The sequence below is a fragment of the Macrobrachium nipponense genome, chromosome 10, assembly GCF_015104395.2.
Source record: "Macrobrachium nipponense isolate FS-2020 chromosome 10, ASM1510439v2, whole genome shotgun sequence".
Taxonomy (NCBI): Eukaryota; Metazoa; Arthropoda; class Malacostraca; order Decapoda; family Palaemonidae; genus Macrobrachium; species Macrobrachium nipponense.
In genome coordinates, this window is record NC_087204.1 from 78437700 (window position 1) to 78459699 (window position 22000).

The following is a 22000-nucleotide window of genomic DNA, read 5'->3' on the forward strand; positions in this document are numbered from 1 at the left end:
CCTGCACATAGCCATTATATAAGTCGTATCACATTACCGTGATTCATATACATATATCGAGCTACAAATGTCCTTTAATATCTAATTCGCTCTACCTCAGAATTAATATATTTTCATATATGTTTAACTGAAGGGGAATTTTTTAGGCGATAATAGAATTACCGGCCAACGGGCAAGAACCATCGACATCTTCAATTCCAGGACTGGCAGTGAAGCATTAGCCCACCTCACCACTGCAAGAGGATATAAGTTTATGCCGCCTCCCACCTCAAATACCTGTCGCACTCAGGTATTTGTAGTTTTAGAGACTGCATCAACCCCCCTCTTTCTCAGTAGCGTTGTCGTGCTTTTGCCCGCACGTAGCCATTATATAAGTCATATCACATTACCATAATTCATATACATATATCAAGCTACAAATGTCCTTTAATGTCTAATTTGCTCTATCTCGGAATTAATATATTTTCATATATGTTTAACCGAAGGGGAATTTTTTAGGCAATAATAGAATTGCCAGCAGACGGGCACGAACCATCGACATCTCCAATTCCAGGACTGGCAGTGAAGCCTTAGCCCACCTCGCCACCACAAGAGGATATAAGTTCATGCTTCCTCCCCGCCTCAAATACCTATCGCACTCAGGTATTTGTAGTTTTAGAGACTGCATCAAACCCCCTCGTTCTCGGTAGCGTTGTAGTGCTTTTGCCCGCACGTAGCTATTATATAAGTCATATCACATTATCGTGATTCATATACATATATCGAGCTACAAATATCCTTTAATATCTACCTCAGAGTTAATATACTTTCATATATGTTTAACCGAAGGGGAATTTTTTAGGCGATAATAGAATTGCCGGCCGACGGGCACAAACCCTTGACATCTTCAATTCCAGGACTGTCAGTGAAGCCTTAGCCCTCCACGCCACTGCAAGAGGATATAAGTTTGTGCTGCCTCCCGCCTCAAATACCTGTTGCACTCAGGTATTTGTAATTTTGGAGACTGCATCAAACCCCCTCGTTGTAGTGCTTTTGCCTGCACGTAGCCATTACATAAGTCATATCACATTATCGTGATTCATATACATATATTGAGCAACAAGTGTCCTTTAATCTTTAATTCGCTCTACCTCGGAATTAATATATTTTCATATATGTTTAACCGAAGGGGAATTTTTTAGGCAATAATAGAATTGCCGGCCGACGGGCACGAACCATCAACATCTTCAATTGCAGGACTGGACGTGAAGCCTTAGCCCACCCCGCCACCGCAAGAGGATAAAAGTTTATGCCGCCTCCCACCTCAAATACCTGTCACACTCAGGTATTTGTAGTTTTGGAGACTGCATCAAACCCCCTCGTTCTCGGTAGCATTGCAGTGCTTTTGCCTGCACGTAGCCATTACATAAGTCATATCAGATTACCGTGATTCATATACATATATTGAGCTACAAGTGTACTTTAATAGGTAATTCGATCTACCTCGCAATTAATATACTTTCATATATGTTTAATCTAAGGGGAATATTTTAGGCGATAATAGAATTGCCGGCCGACGGGCACGAACCATCAACCTCTTCAATTGCAGGACTGGCAGTGAAGCCTTAGCCCACCCCGCCACCGCAAGAGGATATAAGTTAATGCCGCCTCCCACCCCAAATACCTGTCGCACTCAGGTATTTGTAGTTTTGGAGACTGCATCAAACCCCCTCGTTCTCAGTAGCGTTGTAATGCTTTTGCCCGCACGTAGCCATTATATAAGTCATATCACATTACCGTGATTGATATACACATATTGAGCTACAAATGTCCTTTAATATCTAATTCGCTCTACCTCGCAATTAATATATTTTCATATATGTTTAACCGAAGGGGAATTTTTTTGGCGATAATAGAATTGCCGGCCGACGGGCACGAACCATCGACATCTTCAATTCTAGGACTAGCCATGAAGCCTTAGCCCACCCTGCCATCGCAAGAGGATATAAGTTTATGCCACCTCCCGCCTCAAATACTGTCGCACTCAGGTATTTGTAGTTTTAGAGACTGCATCAAACCCCCTCCTTCTCGGTAGCGTTGTAGTGCTTTTGCCCGCACGTAGCCATTATATAAGTCATATCACATTACCGTGATTCATATACATATATCAAGCTACAAATGTCCTTTAATATCTAATTCGCTCTACCCTGGAATTAATATATTTTCATATATGTTTAACCGAAGGGGAATTTTTTAGGCAATAATATAATTGTCGGGCGAAGGGCACGAACCATCAACATCTTCAATTCCAGGTGGCGGGGTGGTCTAAGGCTTCACTGCCAGTCCTGGAATTGAAGATGTTGATGGTTCGTGCCTGTCAGCCAGCAATTCTATTATCGCCTAAAAAAATTCCCCTTCGGTTAAACATATATGAAAATGTATTAATTACGAGGTAGAGTGAATTAGATATTAAAGGACATTTGTAGCTCGATAATGTGATATGACTTATATATATAAATTATATATATATATATATATATATATATAGATATATATATAATATGAGTTATATCATATTACCGTGATTCATATACATACATCAAGCTACAAATGTCCTTTAATGTCTAATTCGCTTTACCTCGGAATTAATATATTTTCATATATGTTAACCGAAGGGTATTTTTAGTCGATAAGAAATTTATCGCCTCATGGGCGCGAACCATCGAACCCAACAAATTCAGGACACAGGAATTTTTTCCCTTGTAGAGTGCTTCCCGTAGAAAATATAGGCAATAATTATTACCACGTTCACCCCATAGCTGCTAAATTAAGGATGAACCTGGTGTCGATGAAGATTCTGCAGCATCATTTACGTACACAAAAGTTTCATAAAATGTGCTTAAAGCCATAGGATTCCGTATCCTTAGAATTTCTGAGGGTCAGTCTTTTCCTTACTTGAAAGAAGGATAGCTTTGTTTCCTTATTGTGATGTAGCATCTTGAAATGAAGTAAATAATTTTCTTTTAGAAACATTTTTATGGATTCGAATTATGTGATCTGTGTAAGACATATCTGATTTAACATCAACACCTGGTCACATTTTCGGAAATCAGTTGTATAGAGAGGAAACGGGACTGAAAATTAGGAAGAAAACGAATCTGATGCTCTGAACTTTGCAGAAACTGTCAGTTCCTAATTCGGGTCAACCTGCAAGAAGACTTGATGGATGAAAAATGGAGAAAGCATATCGATCTTGACTGCGTACAACAGGTGAGTGCTGGGAGGTTGAGGTTGATAAATTATGAAGGGTTGAAACGTTAGTCCAAGCATGAATAAGATAAAATGTTTACTGGCCAAGAGTGGAATATAGCAGACGAAAGACAAAAATCATGAACAGCAAGAGATGGGAAAGTGAGCTGATACAATGCTATTAGCAACATCAAATATAAAGTGGTTAAACAGATATTTGGCAGTACTTTTGCAAAGGAAAGACGTAAAATCTCTATCAGGAAATGCTGGCTAACGGAGCCTAATGCCAAGCACTATCAAATACATTAGAGATATCAAGAGTGATATCAAATGAAGCCCAAAATCCCGCATAGTAAATGATACTGCTTTCGTGAACTTAAAGAAACCATTCTGGTGATGAAAAATAAGAGGTGGATTCATGTTTGAGAGCTTTTAAAGTGAAATAAGATTTCAATAGACAAGTGGTTAGTGTGTGCTGAAATACCAAGAGGTTGAAACGATTTATGTAAGTGCCCCTTCTGGAATGGAATGGAATATAAAATTTAGGCCAAGTAATGGGACTTATGGAGTCATTCAGCGCTGAGGGGAACTTGAGAGTAAAAAGGTTTTAACCGGAGGGAAACCTCGCAGTTACACTATGAAGCACTTGTTACGAGATGGTGGAAAGATGGAAGAAAAAATATGAACGGGGCTACAGTAAAAGGAATGGAGTGGCTGCAGTTAGGTCCCGAGGAGACACTGAAAAGGACCTTAAATAATACCCAATTTGCACCACATGAGGAGCACTGAAGGCACGCCCTCCCAACGGGAAACTAGCGCATACTTCTAAAAGGAAGGCTATATTAAGTGTTAGAAATCAGGAGTAATAGATGACAAAGCGTAGGTAATAGTTCATCCGCAAACTGCCAGAGGATCTTTGTTGAAATACGAACATATGATTGGAAGCACTGAAAGAATTATCTGAAAAACTGAGTGTCAAAAAGTTTGATCCTATCACTGGGAAGAGCGAGAGGTAAGAAGAATTTAACGCCAGATATCATATTCTGAATAGATTCAAGATTCACAGGTCTAATGACTGGTGATCTGATGATTCAGTACAAACCCCACCTGTGAACTGAAAATAAGAATGTAGGAAACTAAGGAAGCATAGAATAACCAGTGCGGACACTGGACGCGGCCGCCCTCTTTTCTCAGTAGAGATATCCGCCACCCCTCCCCATTTCATCTCCCAATTTCCCAAACACAATTTATTCGATGGGTACGGGGCCCAAAATGGAGGTCTCATTATGAAATTAGTGTATGAGGTATGAGGAAAAAAGATACTAAGAACGAGAAATATGGCATATTTAGTGCTCTCAGAAGGAGTAGGAGACTTGAGGGCATGAACTACCAACACTATATAAACAGAACACGCTCCCCACACACACATATATGTAGTATATATAGTATATATATATATATATAATATATATATATATATATATATATATATATATTATTATTTATATGTATGATACATATATTATGTATTTATATATGATACATATAATATGTACATTATATATATATATATATATATATATATTATATATATATAAATATACATATATATATATATATATATATATATATATAATATATATATATATATAATATATATATATATATATATATATATATATAATTTGCCTGTTCGTCTATCCGTCCGTCTGTGTGTTATGTGTTCCATTTAGTTCACCTTTTTCTTCCCGTCCACCTGGTGTCACCATGAATGCGATGCAGAGGAGAGGTTTTATTAGATCACAAAGGATTTGCAAAAGGATTAAATTAAGATTTGCTTCAAAGGGACGAAGGATTGGAATGCTGAGGTCTGCGACAGCAGAGTTATGGGGGGGATTTGGCTCGTCTTATCATTTCTTAATTACATCAGACATTATCGCCTGAGTATGTGACGTGTATCAAAATTACCGTCTCTTGTTTTAGGAAAAATTCTATATATATATATATATATATATATATATATATATATATATATATATATATACATATATATGTGTGTGTGTGTGTGTTTGTTTAATGTATATGAATATGATAAATAAATACATATATATACATATATATATATATGTATGTGTGTGTGTGTATGTAATGTGTATGTGTGTATGCTTATAGAGAATCAGCGAGCACACATTTTATATGTATACACAGCATGCATGCGTGTGTGTGTGTGTGTGGTGTGTGGACGTGATAGTGTCCTAGCAACCATGTATGTACAACTCTTAACCTTCGTAGTACGGTTTTAATTTTAAAAAAAAAAAAACGTAAAATACTTGCAGGATGTTGAATCTTGAACAGTTAATTATCATAATTGTTCAGAAGATGGAACCTATTCATATGGAACAAGCCCACAGAGCCACTGACGGATTTCTTTTGAAGTTAATTTGGTGACAATTTCTTGTCTAGTTTCTTAGGCCTCATAAAATGGAAACATGTTCCTGAAGTCACCTTTTGTTGGTCTTTGGAATTCTGCGAAATCCTTTTTTTTTTTTCTTGACTCCTGCTCTGTTCCCATCTTCTGAATGGAAGGCCAATCACATTAGCGGGGTTTAATCCTACTAGTGCGGTATGACTTGGTCAAAAAAACAGCTCCCGTAGGATTCTGCTGTCAAAATTGATTTTATCGTATATTCTGGTTCATTTGGGTGTTTACTGTGTGAAAGTCGAGGGGGGCAAATTTTTCGAACCCCGGATCCCCCGTTGGGGGCGCCTTTTTGTAGTAGTTTAACATCATGCACTATTGCAAACCTCTGTTCTGGTCATTTGTACTTGTCACACGATGCTTTATTATTCTAGTCTGGTGTTGTTTGTTTATGTTCCTGTGCGGAAAGCATTTACATTTAATAATGCGCTTAACAATAGGTCCAGTGTCTCTGTGATTTAGTTTGTCTTCTTTTCTGGTCAATACTATCAGTCATAGTGGTGCAATGTGTGGTATCTTACAGTGTGCACTATTGCAATCATATGTTCTGGTCAGCTGTGCTTGTCACTCGATACTTTATTCTAAGCCGGAGTTGTGTTTATTTTCATGTACGGAAAGCATTTACATTTGATATGAGGGTTACTTGTTTATTAAACAGATCACGTCTAGCTCAGTATTTGATATAATATGGTTAAATAGGTTGCATGAATTGTCACATTATAATTTGCATAATGTAATCCTGGTAATTTTTTTTTTACAAAATATAAATACTTTTGTTTACGTGTATGGATGGCTTATTTTCCCCAAAACTAAAGGTTTGTTAACAAAAACAACTGCTTCATTCAATTTGTCATACTTGTAAACCTAGAAAAACAGGTACTATTACATGACCAGGTTTTTAAGATTGTGAGAAACTTCGTCGATCGTACCGTGTTCGGTACCGTTTCCGTACTGTGTCCGGGTCACTCGTACGCTGAAAATGAATGATATTTACTTCCAGTCTACTCACTTGTGTCACAGATGGATTCAGAATCTTCAAAAACCCCTAAATCCATCCGAAAATCATCAAAATCGATTAATTATTGGCTGATTTAAAAATATTGTGAGTACCGGGACCCCCCAGGACAAAAAGGGCCCCCAATGGGGGGATCCGGGGGTCGAAAAATTTGGCCCCCTCCATTTTCCCGCAGTATACTCCCAAATGAACCAGAATATGCAATAAAATCAATTTTGACTCTGCTTTATTCTATTTCTCCTTACAGTTGTATTCCTTTTCGTTTCTAACTTGATTTATCGTTTCACTCCATTTCTTTTTCCATTTCTTTAACGTATTTCAATTTCCGTCGTTCTTCTATCGAGCCTAAGAGACTGGCATAACAATTTCCATCACTTGTGCTTTGCATTATACAAAGGTTTTTACCTTTTGAGAAAAAGCCTTTTATAAACAGTTTCCTTAACTAACTTGTGCTCGTTTGTACTTCCTTAATTTTGACGTTGATGTATACACCATACGTACATATATATTTGTACGTATGTTTATATATACATATATATGTATATATATATATATATATATATATATATATATATATATATATATATATATATATATAGTAAAAGGACTTGATTCGAATTGTTAAAAAATTTTGTATCGTAGGTAAAAAAATGCAAGGGATGAAGAGAACTTAAACCAAATACAGTGCGAAAATCATAATTATGCCCTGGGCCAAGACGTCCAAATCTGCGTGCATTATATGCGTGGCACTGGACGAGTAATCCTCACTTTTGATATCGCGAACCCGTTTAGACTGAAATCGGCAGAAAGGGCATCGATTTGCTATTCAACAAAAGGAAAACCTTTCCGCGGATTAACGCCTTCGTGTTTACCCCCGCAGCCCACGCGTTGTTCCAACAATCCCCACCCCCCCCCCCCTCCTTCCTCCCTTTCTCGGAAGCAAAATCCCTTTTATCAACCTTGAAGGCTCTTTTATGGCCAGAGGGGGATTCAGGAGAAAACACCGTCGCCCGTTCTTCCTGATTTTTCACGCCCGTGCTGCCTATTTATTGCTAAATTTATTGCTGGACGTGGGAATGGTTATGTATGGATATATATACTCGTGGACCGGAGTGGAAATCGGGATTCATGTCAAAATCTTACCTTTTCTTCTGTGGTCCATAATTCACCCATCTACAAAATTTCATAGAAATCCTTCCGTAAGTTTTTTAGTAACTGTTAGGGGACAAAACCAGAATCCATATCCTCATCTCAAATTTTATTCCACATTTTTTTCTGGTTTATCACCCATTTTTCACGAAAACTCTTTCAAATCCGTATATACCTGGTTTGAGTTGTTTTATGAATTGAATTGAATTGAATTTGAATTGAATCTCCCCGCCTTATGTGGTTGTGTACACAAAAGGATAATTATTATTATTATTATTATCATAATTATTAATATTATTTCTATTATTATTTTTTTAACAATAATAAGTCCAATCAACGCCTGCAATAGTCTGATTGATGCATCGGTGTGAATGATTTTAGAATACCCTTCTTTAATTTAGTGTTGCTAACCAGATATCTATATTTTCTTTTCAATTGTTAGACACTTGTTATGCAATGCTGCCGTAAGCAGTAGATTACCGAATATAATGAACACCAAGATTACTCAGTAGTCTTTTGTTATAATGTTCACAGATGTAAAGTATTATTCAATTAACCGCCCCGCCCCCCCCCCCCCTCTCTCTCTCTCTCCTCTCCATCTCTTCTCGTCTCTCTCCTCCTCTCTCTCTCTCTCTCTCTCATTACTCAGATCCAGTGTCCAATTTCTTACTGATAAGATAGGCTCTTGTTCGTGACAAGTCTGTCTCCTATCTAAATCTAATCAGGTTCTATAAAATGTCGAGATACCATTTCTATGATGAGTATTTTCGTTTTAAGCTGTTCTCTTTCACACCAAGAGTGAAAGCCTGAGTGCAGGTTTATTCATTAAGTCTCTCTCTCTCTCTCTCTCTCTCTCTCTCTCTCTCTCTCTCTCTCTCTCTCTCTCTCTCTCTCTCTCTCTCTCATAACTTTTATGATTCGTGATAAATTTTTGAGTTATTCAAGTTTACTAATTTTTTTGTTAAGACCAAGAACAAAATTTGTAAGTACTACTCCCTAGTTATAACAGCCTCAGTTAGCAAAGGCCTCTATGCGTTAACCAACTCCTCCATTATTGAACCTACTGGCTCCTTTGTTGACCAAGTGCCTTGGAGTTAACTAAATACCCTGCGGTTTTTAAATATGTACTCCGTAAGTTAACCAAATACTCTGCACGTCACCCCGTGTTGTTGTACTTTCGACCAAGAACCCCACAAACATAACTCGGAATAGTTGGAAGTTACTCGTAATCATTATAGAATGGCAATACGAGCTTAACTTTGACAACAAAGGCAAAAATATGAACATATATAAAGAGTTCCCAACTAAAGCATAAATAAGTACTCGTAAAGTCAGAGCAGAAACGTTAATCATATCAGTGCACTAAACAACGCACTAAAAAGGTCTGCTTCTGCGAAACGCCAGGCAACTCACGGTTCAAAGTAAGCATACATAAGATTCCCTTCATACAAAGGTAACGATTACACAGTCATATAACGATATTCAGGCAAGGCAGATACTTCCAATGTTTGCTTCATTAGTATAAGCCAGTGAATTGGTGTTAGGAATAAGGGAATACAAATTAAAATTTGAGCGTAAAGAAAAACTCCACGAGAAAGTCAGCAAGTTATTTTGAAAAGCTGAAAGTTTACGAATCCAAGTCCTAACCTCAGTGCAATTTTTCTTTGAAACTGCGGCTTTCGACATGTGCCCTTTAGTAACTTTAATGAACGCAATATTATTAAAGTTAACACCAAGTTATTTTAAGGTTTTGTTAAAGGGTAGCATGTACTAAAACGGTGGCGTTTTCCGACACTGCTTTTGAGAAACATCTATTTAAAGCGTTAGCAAATGTCGCACAGAAGTTAAGTATTGTACGTAAGGCCTCATATATTTATAATAATGATTAAATCGATGCAATCTATTTTAGGTCATTTGTCCTTCCCTTACTGGAATACTGTTCTTTGCTGTGGATGTCTGCTTCTGCCAGAGATTTGTCTCTTTTATGATAGTGGTTCGTGGTGGTAGGTTTCTGTTTCCATCGACTGATGGTGTCTTGTTTGTCATTTTTTCGTAACGTACTTTCAACAGATCTTTCCCCATTTACAACTGATCCCTGATCCTCTTTTCCTGCCGGGAACAACCAAATTTGCTGAACAGCAGCACCACTAGGCAGTAAATGCGCCTGGCTGCGAACTTCTCAATTCCAGAGGTCCTTTTTTCCTGAGAATGTCCACAGATGCAGCTCATTCCTATCCTAGAGCCCTTTTCCTTGTATTTTAATAATTTACTTAAATTTTGATCTATTCATTTATTAATTTGTTACTTTAGTTTTTTTCTTTTCTAATAACTGATCTTTTCTTTCCATATTTCCTTTTCCCTTCTGTTATTTTTTTGAAATGAACCCCATATTCTTTGGAAGCTTGAATTTCAAATCAATGGCGCCTGTGGCCTTGTTACGTAAGAATAGGGATCTTCTTGTCAATAATGATAATAATAATAGATGTCCTGGTAGTTCCGATTTCTAAAGATATCACGTATATAATTGGCGAATTATTACTTTCTATAACTTATTAATAATGATGGTTGAAAAATAAAATTAAGACATTTTATTTAGAAGAATAAAATTTCACCAACGATCAGATTCTTCGCTCTTCTATGAGGGTGAGAAAGATCACATCATCAATATCTTAATGAAGAGTAAAGAGGCTCTTGTTAAATTTAGGTTAAGAAGATACAAGATGGACCGAGATTGCCCTATCCTCATTCCTTCCATCTATCTCATTTTTATGCCTGTAGGTGTTGTCTCAGTCTCCCGTCTATGAGTAGGTTATTTTATCTGTCAATATTCCGTTGACCCCAAGGTAAAAAAAAGCCCCTTTTCCTATTTGACGAACTTTTAACACCCGTCGAGACACCTCTTTGCACATAGACACTGATTGAACAGTTCTGTGTCTATGTCTTCCCTTGTACTACCAAACTTTTTATTTATTCCCATGTTCCGGTTTTCCAAGGTCTATCAGTTCCTCATTGGAAGAGTGGATTTCGCGCTCGGCTACCAATCCGGTGGTCCGAAGTTCGATTCTCGGCTCGGCCAACGCGGAACAAGAGAAGTTTATTTCTGGTGATAGAAATTAATTTTTCGATATATGTAGGTTCCGTTGCTGGGTAACCAATTGGTTCTAGCTACGTAAAAATATCTAATCCTTTGGGCCAGCCCTAGGAGAACTGTTAATCAGCCTAGTGGTCTGGTTAAACTAAGACATACTTTTTCCAAGGTATATTATCTTTTATTGTAATTCCAATGTCCATTGAAACCTTCCTGGTTAAGCTGCACTACCTTTCCTTATCCTTTCATCCTTTCATTGCTTTATTCCGGCTTGGGCAAGATAAAACCATTGGCTTGGCAGCCACATCCCCATTAACGTCTACATAAACATGATTCCAATAAACGGAGTCATTCAATTCAACGCCGATGATCCTCACACGATCAGCATTTTTCAGCAATCAGTCTCTGATCATACCATCAGGAATTCAAACAAACCTATTCTACTGAAGTATATTTCTTGGCTCCGTGGCTAAAGCTTTTTCTTCCTATGTATCCTTTGTCTTGTGAAAAATGAAAACATGCTAACAAAAACTTGCAACACACCCTATGGGCCTGCTGCGGGGTCACAGTGAAGCCCAGTAAGAAAATATATACATATATATATATATATATATATATATATATATATATATATGATAATATATATATATATATATATATATATATATATACTATATATATATATATATATGCATACATATATATATATATATAGTATATACTATATATATATATATATATTATATATATAGATATATATATATATGTATGTTATATATATATATATATATATATATATATATGTATATATGTATATATATATATATATATATATATATATTATATACATATAGCTATAATATATATATAAAAGCCACCTTGCCAGTGTGGCTTCAAGTTGCAATTGTGCACGATGAGACACAAGAAACCTTATTGAAATAAATGAAGACACTTGATTCCCGTCCCGTTGACCTCCTCTTATATGACAAAAAAAAAAAAAAAAAAAAAAAGTAACACAACATTTCAGCCGAGTGTCGAGTTCATCCGCACGTTTTAATGGCCGGAAATCCGGTCCGCTAAATTACCCATTGTTGTAGTTGTGCCATTTTGCATAAGCGAATATTTTGACCTCTGTTTTTTGTTTATTAATTTTTATATTTTTTTATTTTTGGTTACTAATGCCAGGTCTCTTAGGACATATAAAGAATGAATTGGAAAATTAGGCAACAATATTCAGATTTTTTTTTTTTTACCTTTAAACGAGGTCTGTGAGGACATATCCGAAATGAAAGTGAAAATTAAGCAACGACATTCAGTTTTTCAAAGGCAAGTGGGTTTTTTTTTCTTTCTCTTTATTTTTACACAAAGCGAGGTCTCTGAAGACATATCCAAAAAGAAAGGGAGAGTTTGAAAATAATTTTTAGTTTCTCTAAGTCGTGTGGGAAGGCTTGAGCAACAAGAAAAAACGCAGGGATTACATTCTTTGATGTTGTCGAGAGTATAAAATAAAGAAAATTTAAAAAATTAAGTGGAGCGTATGATAAACAAGCCTTTTAAGAAGGGGCATTTTCAATGACGGTAGAACTACAGAGGAATGAATAAAATTCCATTGCCAGAGGACAACTTGAATCATCGTAAAAGGATAGTAAAAGGGAATTATTCCGAATACAATTTGGCCTGTATCGCCAATTTAGACCTAAGGCGATCTTACTTAGAGCCAGTGGATGTCTGTACGACTTCGAGTAATAAAGTAATAAAGGAAAGTGGTTTTTCCTTATTTCTACTAATGGTGATAAAGATATACGTTAATGATAGTGATGATGATAATGGATATTATTATTATTATTATTATTATTATTATTATTATTATTATTATTATTATTATTATTATTATTAATACATTCTCGTGCAATATGACGAAAACACATAAATGTTTTTAATAAGAGCTTTAAAACAAGAAAATATACGCGCTTAGAGTAGGGGAGCTATGGCAGATGTGGAGGAACCTAGGAGATAGATAAACGAACAAGTATGTATATATATAGTATATTATATATATATAATATATATATATATATATATATATATATATATATATATTATTATATATATGTGTGTGTGTGTGTCTGTGTGTGTATATATATAAGTGTCGCTGTCCTCTCATATACTATATATATATACTATATATATTATATATATATATATATATATATATATATATATATATATATATATATTTTATATGTATTTATATATCGCTTAATTGATTATATGTATATATATAGATATATGTTTTATATGTATTTGTATAAATATATATATATATATATAATAGATATATATATATATATATTGATGTGTGTGTGTGTGTGTGTGTGTGTAAGTGTCGCTGTCCTCTCATATATATATATATATATAGATATATATATATATATATATATATATATATGTATATATATATATATATTTATATATATATATATATATATATATATGTATATACTTTTATATATTATATATATATATATATATATATATATATATCATATATTATACAAACAGAGAGAGAGAAAAAGCAACTACTCTTTCTTCACTACATAACTTGAGTTCCTGAATCCTAGACAATCTTTAGACGCAGCGAAAAAAAAAAAATAGGATTTCCTTCTAAATCTTCTGGCCTAAGACATGCCTTCAGAAAACACACAGAGGAGTCGCATTGCCTCTAAATTAAGGTCGTGTCTGAGAGAGACGCCAATTAGTCTACGAAAACACAATTATGTCTCAACTATACTTTTTTTTTTTCATCGTTACACTCTTAAGTGTTCTGCTGTTTGGATGTATGCTCACTAAAATCATCACTTTGTCAGTTTGTTATATGTGTATGTGTGTGGGAGGATAATAATAATAGTAAGGAAATAGACCCTCTTTCATGCATGTTTTGTGGAAAAGGATGGCTGCTTTCTGCTTATTGATTTTTATATCAAGTTTATATATATTAATATATATATATTATATATATATATAGTATATATAAATATTATATGATATTCTCCTTTCTTGCACGTCAACATTGGTTAATAATTGGCCATTGTTCATATTTCGGCGGATTTAAACAACGCTGCTTAAATCCACCGAAATATTAACAGTGGCCAACTATTAACCAATGTTAACGTGAAAGAAAGGCGAATTTTAAGAAAAAAAAAACTCAATGTAAAATCAATTCGCACAGCGCAGCCATCCTTTCCTCAAAATAATAAAAATAATAATAATAATAATAATAATAATAATAATAATAATAATAATAATAATAATAATTCTTTATATACATTGTATCAAGAGCAGGACCATCAACGATAATTTTGTTGCAGAGATTATATCAAAAGGCATATATTGTAGATTTTAGCATACTTGAACTACAAATTATTGTAGATTTTAATCTAATAATTCTGTTAATATCAGCGACAAAAAATATATATTTATTTCTTTACTTCGTTTATTTATTGTCATTTGTTGTTTTATTAGTTTTACTAAGTTTCACTCTTGGCCCATTTCTCTTTTCTTTCCTTCTTAGGAGGCCTACGTAGATAAATTTAACAGCAATAAAAAAATATACAAATAATTATTGATAAAATTTCAGCAATTTAAGTGCTAATAATAACAATAATGTCTACAGAGGCCTACATAGATGATTTTAACAACAAAAACAAAGATGATAATAATAATTATAAATTTTATATGATAATTAATTTATCAGCACAACATTCCTAATAATAACATTAGTGTCTGAAAAAGTGTATTGGAATTATTGTTCAAACTACAAGCATATACTTTTCACTGTTTTTATTGAAAAACGTGTAAGGATGAAAAACAATGATTTTGGTCTCACGACCTTCAAAAACTTGTCCATATGGTAACGTCAGAGATTCGTAAACTTGATTCAAAATAGAACATTCATTCAACAGGTCTAGAGTGTTCTTGGATCACTTTGTGACGTGTCAGGCCCCATTGTGACCCATTGTGGCCTATTGCTATAGATGCTTAAGCCTCATCCTTCATCAGACTTAGGTCAGAAGTCTTTAGTATTCTCTGAGACCCACCATTCCAGGTATTGGCTACCATTCACTGATACCCACCATTCCAGGTATCGGCCGGAACCAGTATCGTCTAAATTCATCGATCGAGGGACGAACAGTGGAACGAATATCTGATTGACGTTGTCACCCTTTACTGATCGGAACCGATATTGTTTGAAAATTAAGTTGATCGAAAGACCAAAGTTACAAGGAAGGTCCTACTGCCTTACATTTGTTGCTGGCCGCCCATTCCAGATAATCCTCGTAGTTTTCATTTCCTGGCTGGGTCTTTTTTATTAAATAAGTTATTCTTGTATTTCATAAATTTTTAATGCCCTTTCCATTCAAGCACATCTCCAGTTAGCGAATTTAGTTTGGTGAGTTTTAATCAGAAAGAGAAGATGTATGTATATAGCATAGATTGATATCACGTGATTCGTTCTCTGCTTCCTGCGAATTCACCAGATAGAATGTGTACGCACTTATTATTATTATTATTATTATTATTATTATTATTATTATTATTGGGCACAATTTTCAGTGTCGAAAATGATGGCAATGATTGCAGGTCCACAATAATATCGCATGTGAAGTATAAAGTCCTTAATAATAAGAGCTTTCGAACCTTGTATTAGGTTCATCTTCAGACAAGTGAACATTATGAATTTAAAAATCCGTCGAAGTAAACTTCTGAACAGGACAATTCCACAACGACGAACGCAAATGAAGGAAGCGCTCAACCTAGTACAAGGTTCGAAAGCTCTTATTATTAAAGACTTTATACTTCACATGCGATATTATTGTGAACCTGCAATCATTATTATTATTATTATTATTATTATTATTATTATTATTATTATTATTATTATTATTATTATTATTATTATTATTATTATTATTATTCCGAATGAGCCAACATTTGTATGGAACATGCCTGAAGAAGACAATGTCCATATGCAAAAAAAATTAATAATAATAATAATAATAAGTCTTATTGAAAGATATTGCTGCATCAGCTAAATTTAACTGGTAAATAGTGTTCTCTATTTACAAGTTAAATGCAGCAGATGCAGCAATATCTTTCAATAAGACTTGTTTGAAAGAGGGTCGCCTTCCAAATAATAATAATAATAATAAAAAGTAAGTAAATCGAAGAGAAGATGCTAAACAACGATAGAAAAGAAGAGACTAAACGAAATGCAAGCGAAAGCAAATAGATGAAAATCAGCAGCGATGAATGTATATGCCAGACAGAGAGATAGATAATCGATACTCACCCAAATCTGAAGCTTGACTCTCTTGTCATTCCTGAAGACCGTTTTAACCTTGAAATCTATTCCTACGGTGCTGACGAAGGCGGAGGTGAAGGAGTCGTCGGCGTATCGGAAGAGAAACGACGTCTTGCCCACCGAAGAATTGCCGATGATCAGCAATTTGAACATGTAATCGAAGTTCTGGTCGGCGGCATCTTTCTGCCAGCGATTATCCTGAGACACCGCCATCTGTCGGGAATAAAAAGAGTTATCAATGTAAACATTCTGCTCTCAGAGTCACTTAAGGCTGCACAATACGCCCACGTTTTTTGACATTATTATTATCGCTACAGGGGCCCTTGATTTGAAATTCAATCTTCCAAAAAATATGGTGTTTATTTGGAAGACGTAAGAGGAGGTAAAGGGAAAGAAGAAGGGATCTCGCGTATTAAAAAGAAAGAAAATGATTCATAATAGATCAATATTTTTTGAGATGCAAAGAGAAAAGTTTAAGGTAGTAATGCATTGCATCTTTGCTTGAACTCTTGAAGTTCCAATTGCACGACATCCTCAGGAAGACTGCTTCATGGTGGGAATGGCGTCTTTAAGAACTATGGACTTGCCGTCAAATCGTGCACAGATTTGCCTACAGCAGTGGTGAAAGTGAAGTTCAAGAATTTCCACCAACCGTGACGATGACATTCCCAAAACTTCATTGTGATCGACCTAGCTCGGAAGCCTTCTGTTCGTGCCTGGGTGACATAACTCGAGCGAACGTGCGTGACTTCAATTTTGCCACTAACATAGTAAAAAAAGGGAAAAAAATCATGTTTTGGTGGAGAGTTTGTCGTCAATCTACTTTTAAGATGGGCCAGAAAACATACTCGTGTGACACAGTCTTAACGAACATTCACGAATTCAGTTCTGCCACGCGTATTGGCTAGTTGGTGCAAAGTTTAGCGGCAAATGCGTTAAAAAGATGCCGTAAAACGTGTTCGTGTGATACAATGTCTTTCTGCAACTTTGCCCATTCACTGACGAAGAAAAAGTTAGGAATTTCTTCCTCGAAGTTCTCCACTCGACGCTAAAAATAACCAGCTTTCTGTTCCTTCTGTCAGTTTTTTTTTCTTTTTTCTTTTATTATAAAGCTGCTTCTTCTTTGTATCCCTTAAAGGAGATGAGACAGCGGCCAGGCATAGGAACACGCTAGGGCGACAGGACTGAAATGCAATACAGAAAGTTTGTCCGTCCCTAAAAGCGTCAAGTAACTCTACACCTAATTCAATTTTAAATTGTAGAGAAATTCCGGACGACAGAACTTTTGAGCAATGTTTGAAGGAGTTACGAACACGTTTAAATGTGATAAAGATTATTCAATATTTTTCTGCTCCTTTGTGATAAAATTGTCTATATCTGAACTTATTTCCCTTCTCTTTACTTATTTTCTTTTATCATATAAGCCTTTTTGGATGTTTCCAAAATACTGTTAATACTATTTAATGATAATGATAAATATATATTACTGTTGCTTCTTACGGAGCAGTAACCTTTCATGTAAAGTTAAATCTCTTTAAAGATTTTTTTCGGACTTGACACCAGATTTCGTAACATATCACCATAAAGCGGGCCCCGCCCCGATCACCCGCCCCCACTCTCTCTCTCTCTCTCTCTCTCTCTCTCTCTCTTCGTCTCATGCTCTTCCTCTATCTCTAATCTCTCTCCAATCTCCTCTCCTCTTCGTCTCCTCTATCTCTATCAGCAGCGTACTGGGGCTTTATCCTCTGTCAACACCAGTGATATATAACGTACATTTTTATGTACGTTATATATCCCGATGACGGATGATTTGCTTTTTGGAAGCTGGACGTAGGCAACAATAACAGAGCATTCTCCAATGTCCGAATCGGAAGACAAAAATTATTTTCGCTTTTCTATTATTGTTACGCTTCGTTATGTCCCCTTTTCTTTTTTCCTACCGATAGACGACGGGCGACCTAATGACCGTATGTGGCTGGGGATCAAAGGAAAAAAAAGAAAAGAAAGGAGAGTCCTTTAGAGGCGGAAGGAGCGACAGACCCCAGACCCTCTTTTGAAGGATGGAAGAGTTGAAGGGTTGGGGACACCTGCAGCTGGAAAAGAATTCCAACTCTTTCTAGAGGGATAATAATGAAATAACACCTAAAGTAGGTCGGTTAATGTAGCACAACCTCAAGGCCTAAAAGAGAAGATTATGATGAAGATAATGCTGAAATTTTAATGAATCTGAAATATCTCATTAGATGGCGTCATGTCTCCTCTTTGAACTTCAGTAAAATAGAGCTATATAAACTGGATTCAGTAATTGTTTTCCACTCTTCATAATGAGACACTGGTATGTTCTTTAGGAAAACTCTCGCTGTATTTAATAAACCTTCTGCAATATTTCCCAAGCGTCAAAATCAGTTTCTGTATAAAATTTATTCAAAAATATCGCATAATCACATCAGCTTGAAATGCGTCATTTGCTCAACCTCAGTAGATCACAACTCATTATGGAAGTGTTCCAATTGAAATGAAAAAATAACATCTGATTTATCAAAAGGTTAGTTTGGCTTAGGTTTCGATGGCTCGAAAATTTGCCTCTCGCACGATCTATGCCAACACTGGAAATTATCATCATTATATCTTTGTCTCTCCAAATCATCCTTGCTCTCTAGTTTTCCAAGTACAGATATATTTCACAGACGCGGTATTTGCTTATGAAAGAAGCGCAGAGACCAAAGCTGACAATTATTATTATTATTCCATTTTTCCCAAAATCATCCTTGTCCACCGGTATTACAACGTTGATGTGTATTCACAGATGTATTTGTGTGAAGAACACGCAGAGAAACACCAATGACTGAGAGCTTTTGTTTCACTCTCGTAACAAGAGAGCTTATGTACTCGAGGAGCCCCGAAGCCCGGATAAAAGAGGGCTGCACGTAGTAGGTTAACGCCGTAGCCTTTACTGAAAAATGCAACAAACTTTGTAATCTGGTAAAAGCCTTTGCCTTCCCCCTTGTTGGCCGCGAGTTCGATTCTCTGGGATTCCATTGAGGGGTCAGAGATGTGTATTTCTGGTGATAGAAGTTCACTCTCGACGTGGTTCGGAAGTCACGTAAAGCCGTTGGTCCCGTTGCTGAATAACCACTGGTTCCACGCAACGTAAAAACACCATACAAACAATTATAATGATACCTGAGGACTGATAGAGCCAAAGTAAGTAATGTTTACTTATCTAAGATGCTGAAGATCTAACAGAGAAGTAAAAATAAGTAAAGCTATTTGCCCTAAGGCTAAAATGTCGTATTCTTCAGATTTTCCCCCTTGCTTGAGCCCTTTGTCACCGTCTCTCTCTCTCTCTCTCTCTCTGTGCACTTTTCATCTCAACCCTTCCTTGACCGGTGTCATCCAGGCACCTCTCAACACAAAATGTCCTCGTAAATCCCCACGTCGTGGAGAGTGAGCTGGAGGAAGAAATGATGGCGTTTAAGAGCTCTTGAAGCGTGTGTGTGTGTGTCTGTGCGTGGCTCCAGTAGGCGTCTGATAGGCCTAACTGCGTGTTTTTAACTCTTCCCTGTGACGTAACACAAATCCCTTTCCAGTCCGTCGTTCACAATATCTCCTCGGATGCATTTTTGTGCGGAGGCCTCAAGACTCCAAGGACACAACAACGCCCCCTCAACCTTCCACCGCAACTTTTATTTCCAGCATTTTCATAAATTCAAGGTCCTCGTCGGCGGCAATTCAGGCTGGAAAACCTGGAATTTCCTCGGGCGACTTTTTATTTCCAGTATTTTTATAAACAGAGGACCCCTCGTCCAATTCCAGCATAAAATCCTTGAATTTCCCCAAACATATTTACGCTCTCATACACCACAACTTTCTCTCTGGAAGGGTTTAATACGCCAGGCCATGCCCTCTTCTTTTTCTTCTTCTTCTTCTTCTATTAATAACTTGAAGATCTGCTTTATCTCCCCATCACTCTTCAAGCACCGACTAAGAGGACTTCATGAGGACCCTCCCTTCGTCTCTAACCACTTTACATTGCAAAGAATAAATCACTCAACAAAATACAGTGAAAATCAATTATGAAAATATAATGCAGATCGCGACGAAACGCCGCCGATCTTATTTAAATGGAAAATTTATAACTATGCCATCACGCCTCGAAGCACTTCACGGTGGATTAACTCTGCTCCTGAGTTCTTCGAATATCGTGTCTACATTTTAAAAATGTTTACGAAATTCTGTTTCGTCAGTTATCTCTTACAACGCCGCCGAGAGTCGTTCATTTGTCTGTGGAAAATCGAAAGCAATTTCTTTCCACTTTTAAATATCCGAGTCTTGGAGCGATACAAGAAGGGTAATGTTATTGTCTGTTTCAAGTTGGACCTAATCAAAGAAGAAAAGTGACAAAGGGGAGTAGTAGGGGCACTTCTCCCTGAGGATACTGTTCTCTGTTAGACAGATATTTGTGAAAAGAAGGCACTAGAAAATAGACCGTCTGATATTTTCTGATAAATCTTCTCATACTGCCATGGGCTTGCTTACATAATCATAATGCTATTGTAAACTCACAGAGCGCGTAGCTTTCATCTCATGTAGAACGACTTTAGGTTTCGAAAAGGTAAGCCAGCAAAATCTCAGTTCAGTTTCTATCATATGAACTCGTAATCATCGTAATTCAGGAGGAAGAATAATAAATTTCACCACATAACTATAATTATAAATAAGTTTGTTTTGTTTGAATTTCGCGTTATCTCTATAATGGAAGTGCGTCTCATCTTCTAAGTACTCTGCCGCTCAGAAGATCGAGAATATATTTGTGTTGCTTCATGATTATTCATTTTGCACTGGCTGGCAGAAATTGTAAATGTTGTTTTCATTGATTAAAAGATTCTTTAATTTCATTTCGTTTAAGTTTGTAAAATACGGACAATAAGAACGGTGACATATTGAGATCCCGGTTGAAACTACCATATGAAATACAGCGACCAAGAAATAGAAGACCACAAATTAAATATAGCTTGCAATTGAAAAAATACCGATGCAAGATGCACGAAAGATAAATGAAAGATGGAACTTGAAATGCTTTTTAATCATTATTATTTCAAATACACCTACAACACGATTGAACGCATAGCCAATTGTTTTTTAATTTTACATTTTTGTTTCTTGTTTTTTGCCTTTTGAATGCAATTTTAAGATCAGTTTAAGATGTGCAGCTGTATTTTCGCGTTTCGTGTTCACGAGAGCATCGTGCTTTCTAATGAATAAAAACACCTTTCCCTCCAAGATACCTCATTAGGATCTTCAAGTGCATGGGAAAATGACGTTCAAGGTTAAGGAAATATATCCTGCTTCAGCATCTCATGTGAAAGTCAAAATGTGTGGGGAAAAATAAGATACATTTTTCAGTGATAGAAGAAATATTTTCTTCATAAACAAGAGAAGGAAAAAGTATATTTAGGTTTTATAATGAAAGAAGTGTTTCCAAACAGCGAAGAAAGAAAGATTCCTGTTTAATAACGAAAGCTAATTTTTCCACTAACGGGAAACTAACTGAATCTTGTTTTGTTAAGAAGGAATTTCATTTTCCAATCTCTTTGCCATAAAAGGTTTTCCACTTGGAGGAAAAGTCCTGTTGCAATGACAGATTATTCGCTCGGAGCAAAAAAATCCTGTTGCAAT

At 35.9% G+C, this 22000-nt stretch overlaps 2 protein-coding genes across 3 annotated transcripts in view; one reads left to right on the forward strand and one right to left on the reverse strand.

Annotated features, from left to right (window-relative positions):
* LOC135223716 (ras-related protein Rab-3-like) overlaps positions 1-22000 on the reverse strand; it is a 192897-nt gene that overhangs the window by 85105 nt on the left and 85792 nt on the right. For both annotated transcript variants that reach the window (XM_064262457.1, XM_064262456.1), the window contains exon 2: positions 16310-16534. In XM_064262457.1, the coding sequence (XP_064118527.1) occupies positions 16310-16534 (225 nt within the window). The remainder of the gene's footprint in view (positions 1-16309; positions 16535-22000) is intronic.
* The window catches only part of LOC135223714 (cytochrome P450 2L1-like), a 221466-nt gene that overhangs the window by 73580 nt on the left and 125886 nt on the right, over positions 1-22000 (forward strand). The gene's annotated exons all lie outside the window — the stretch shown is intronic.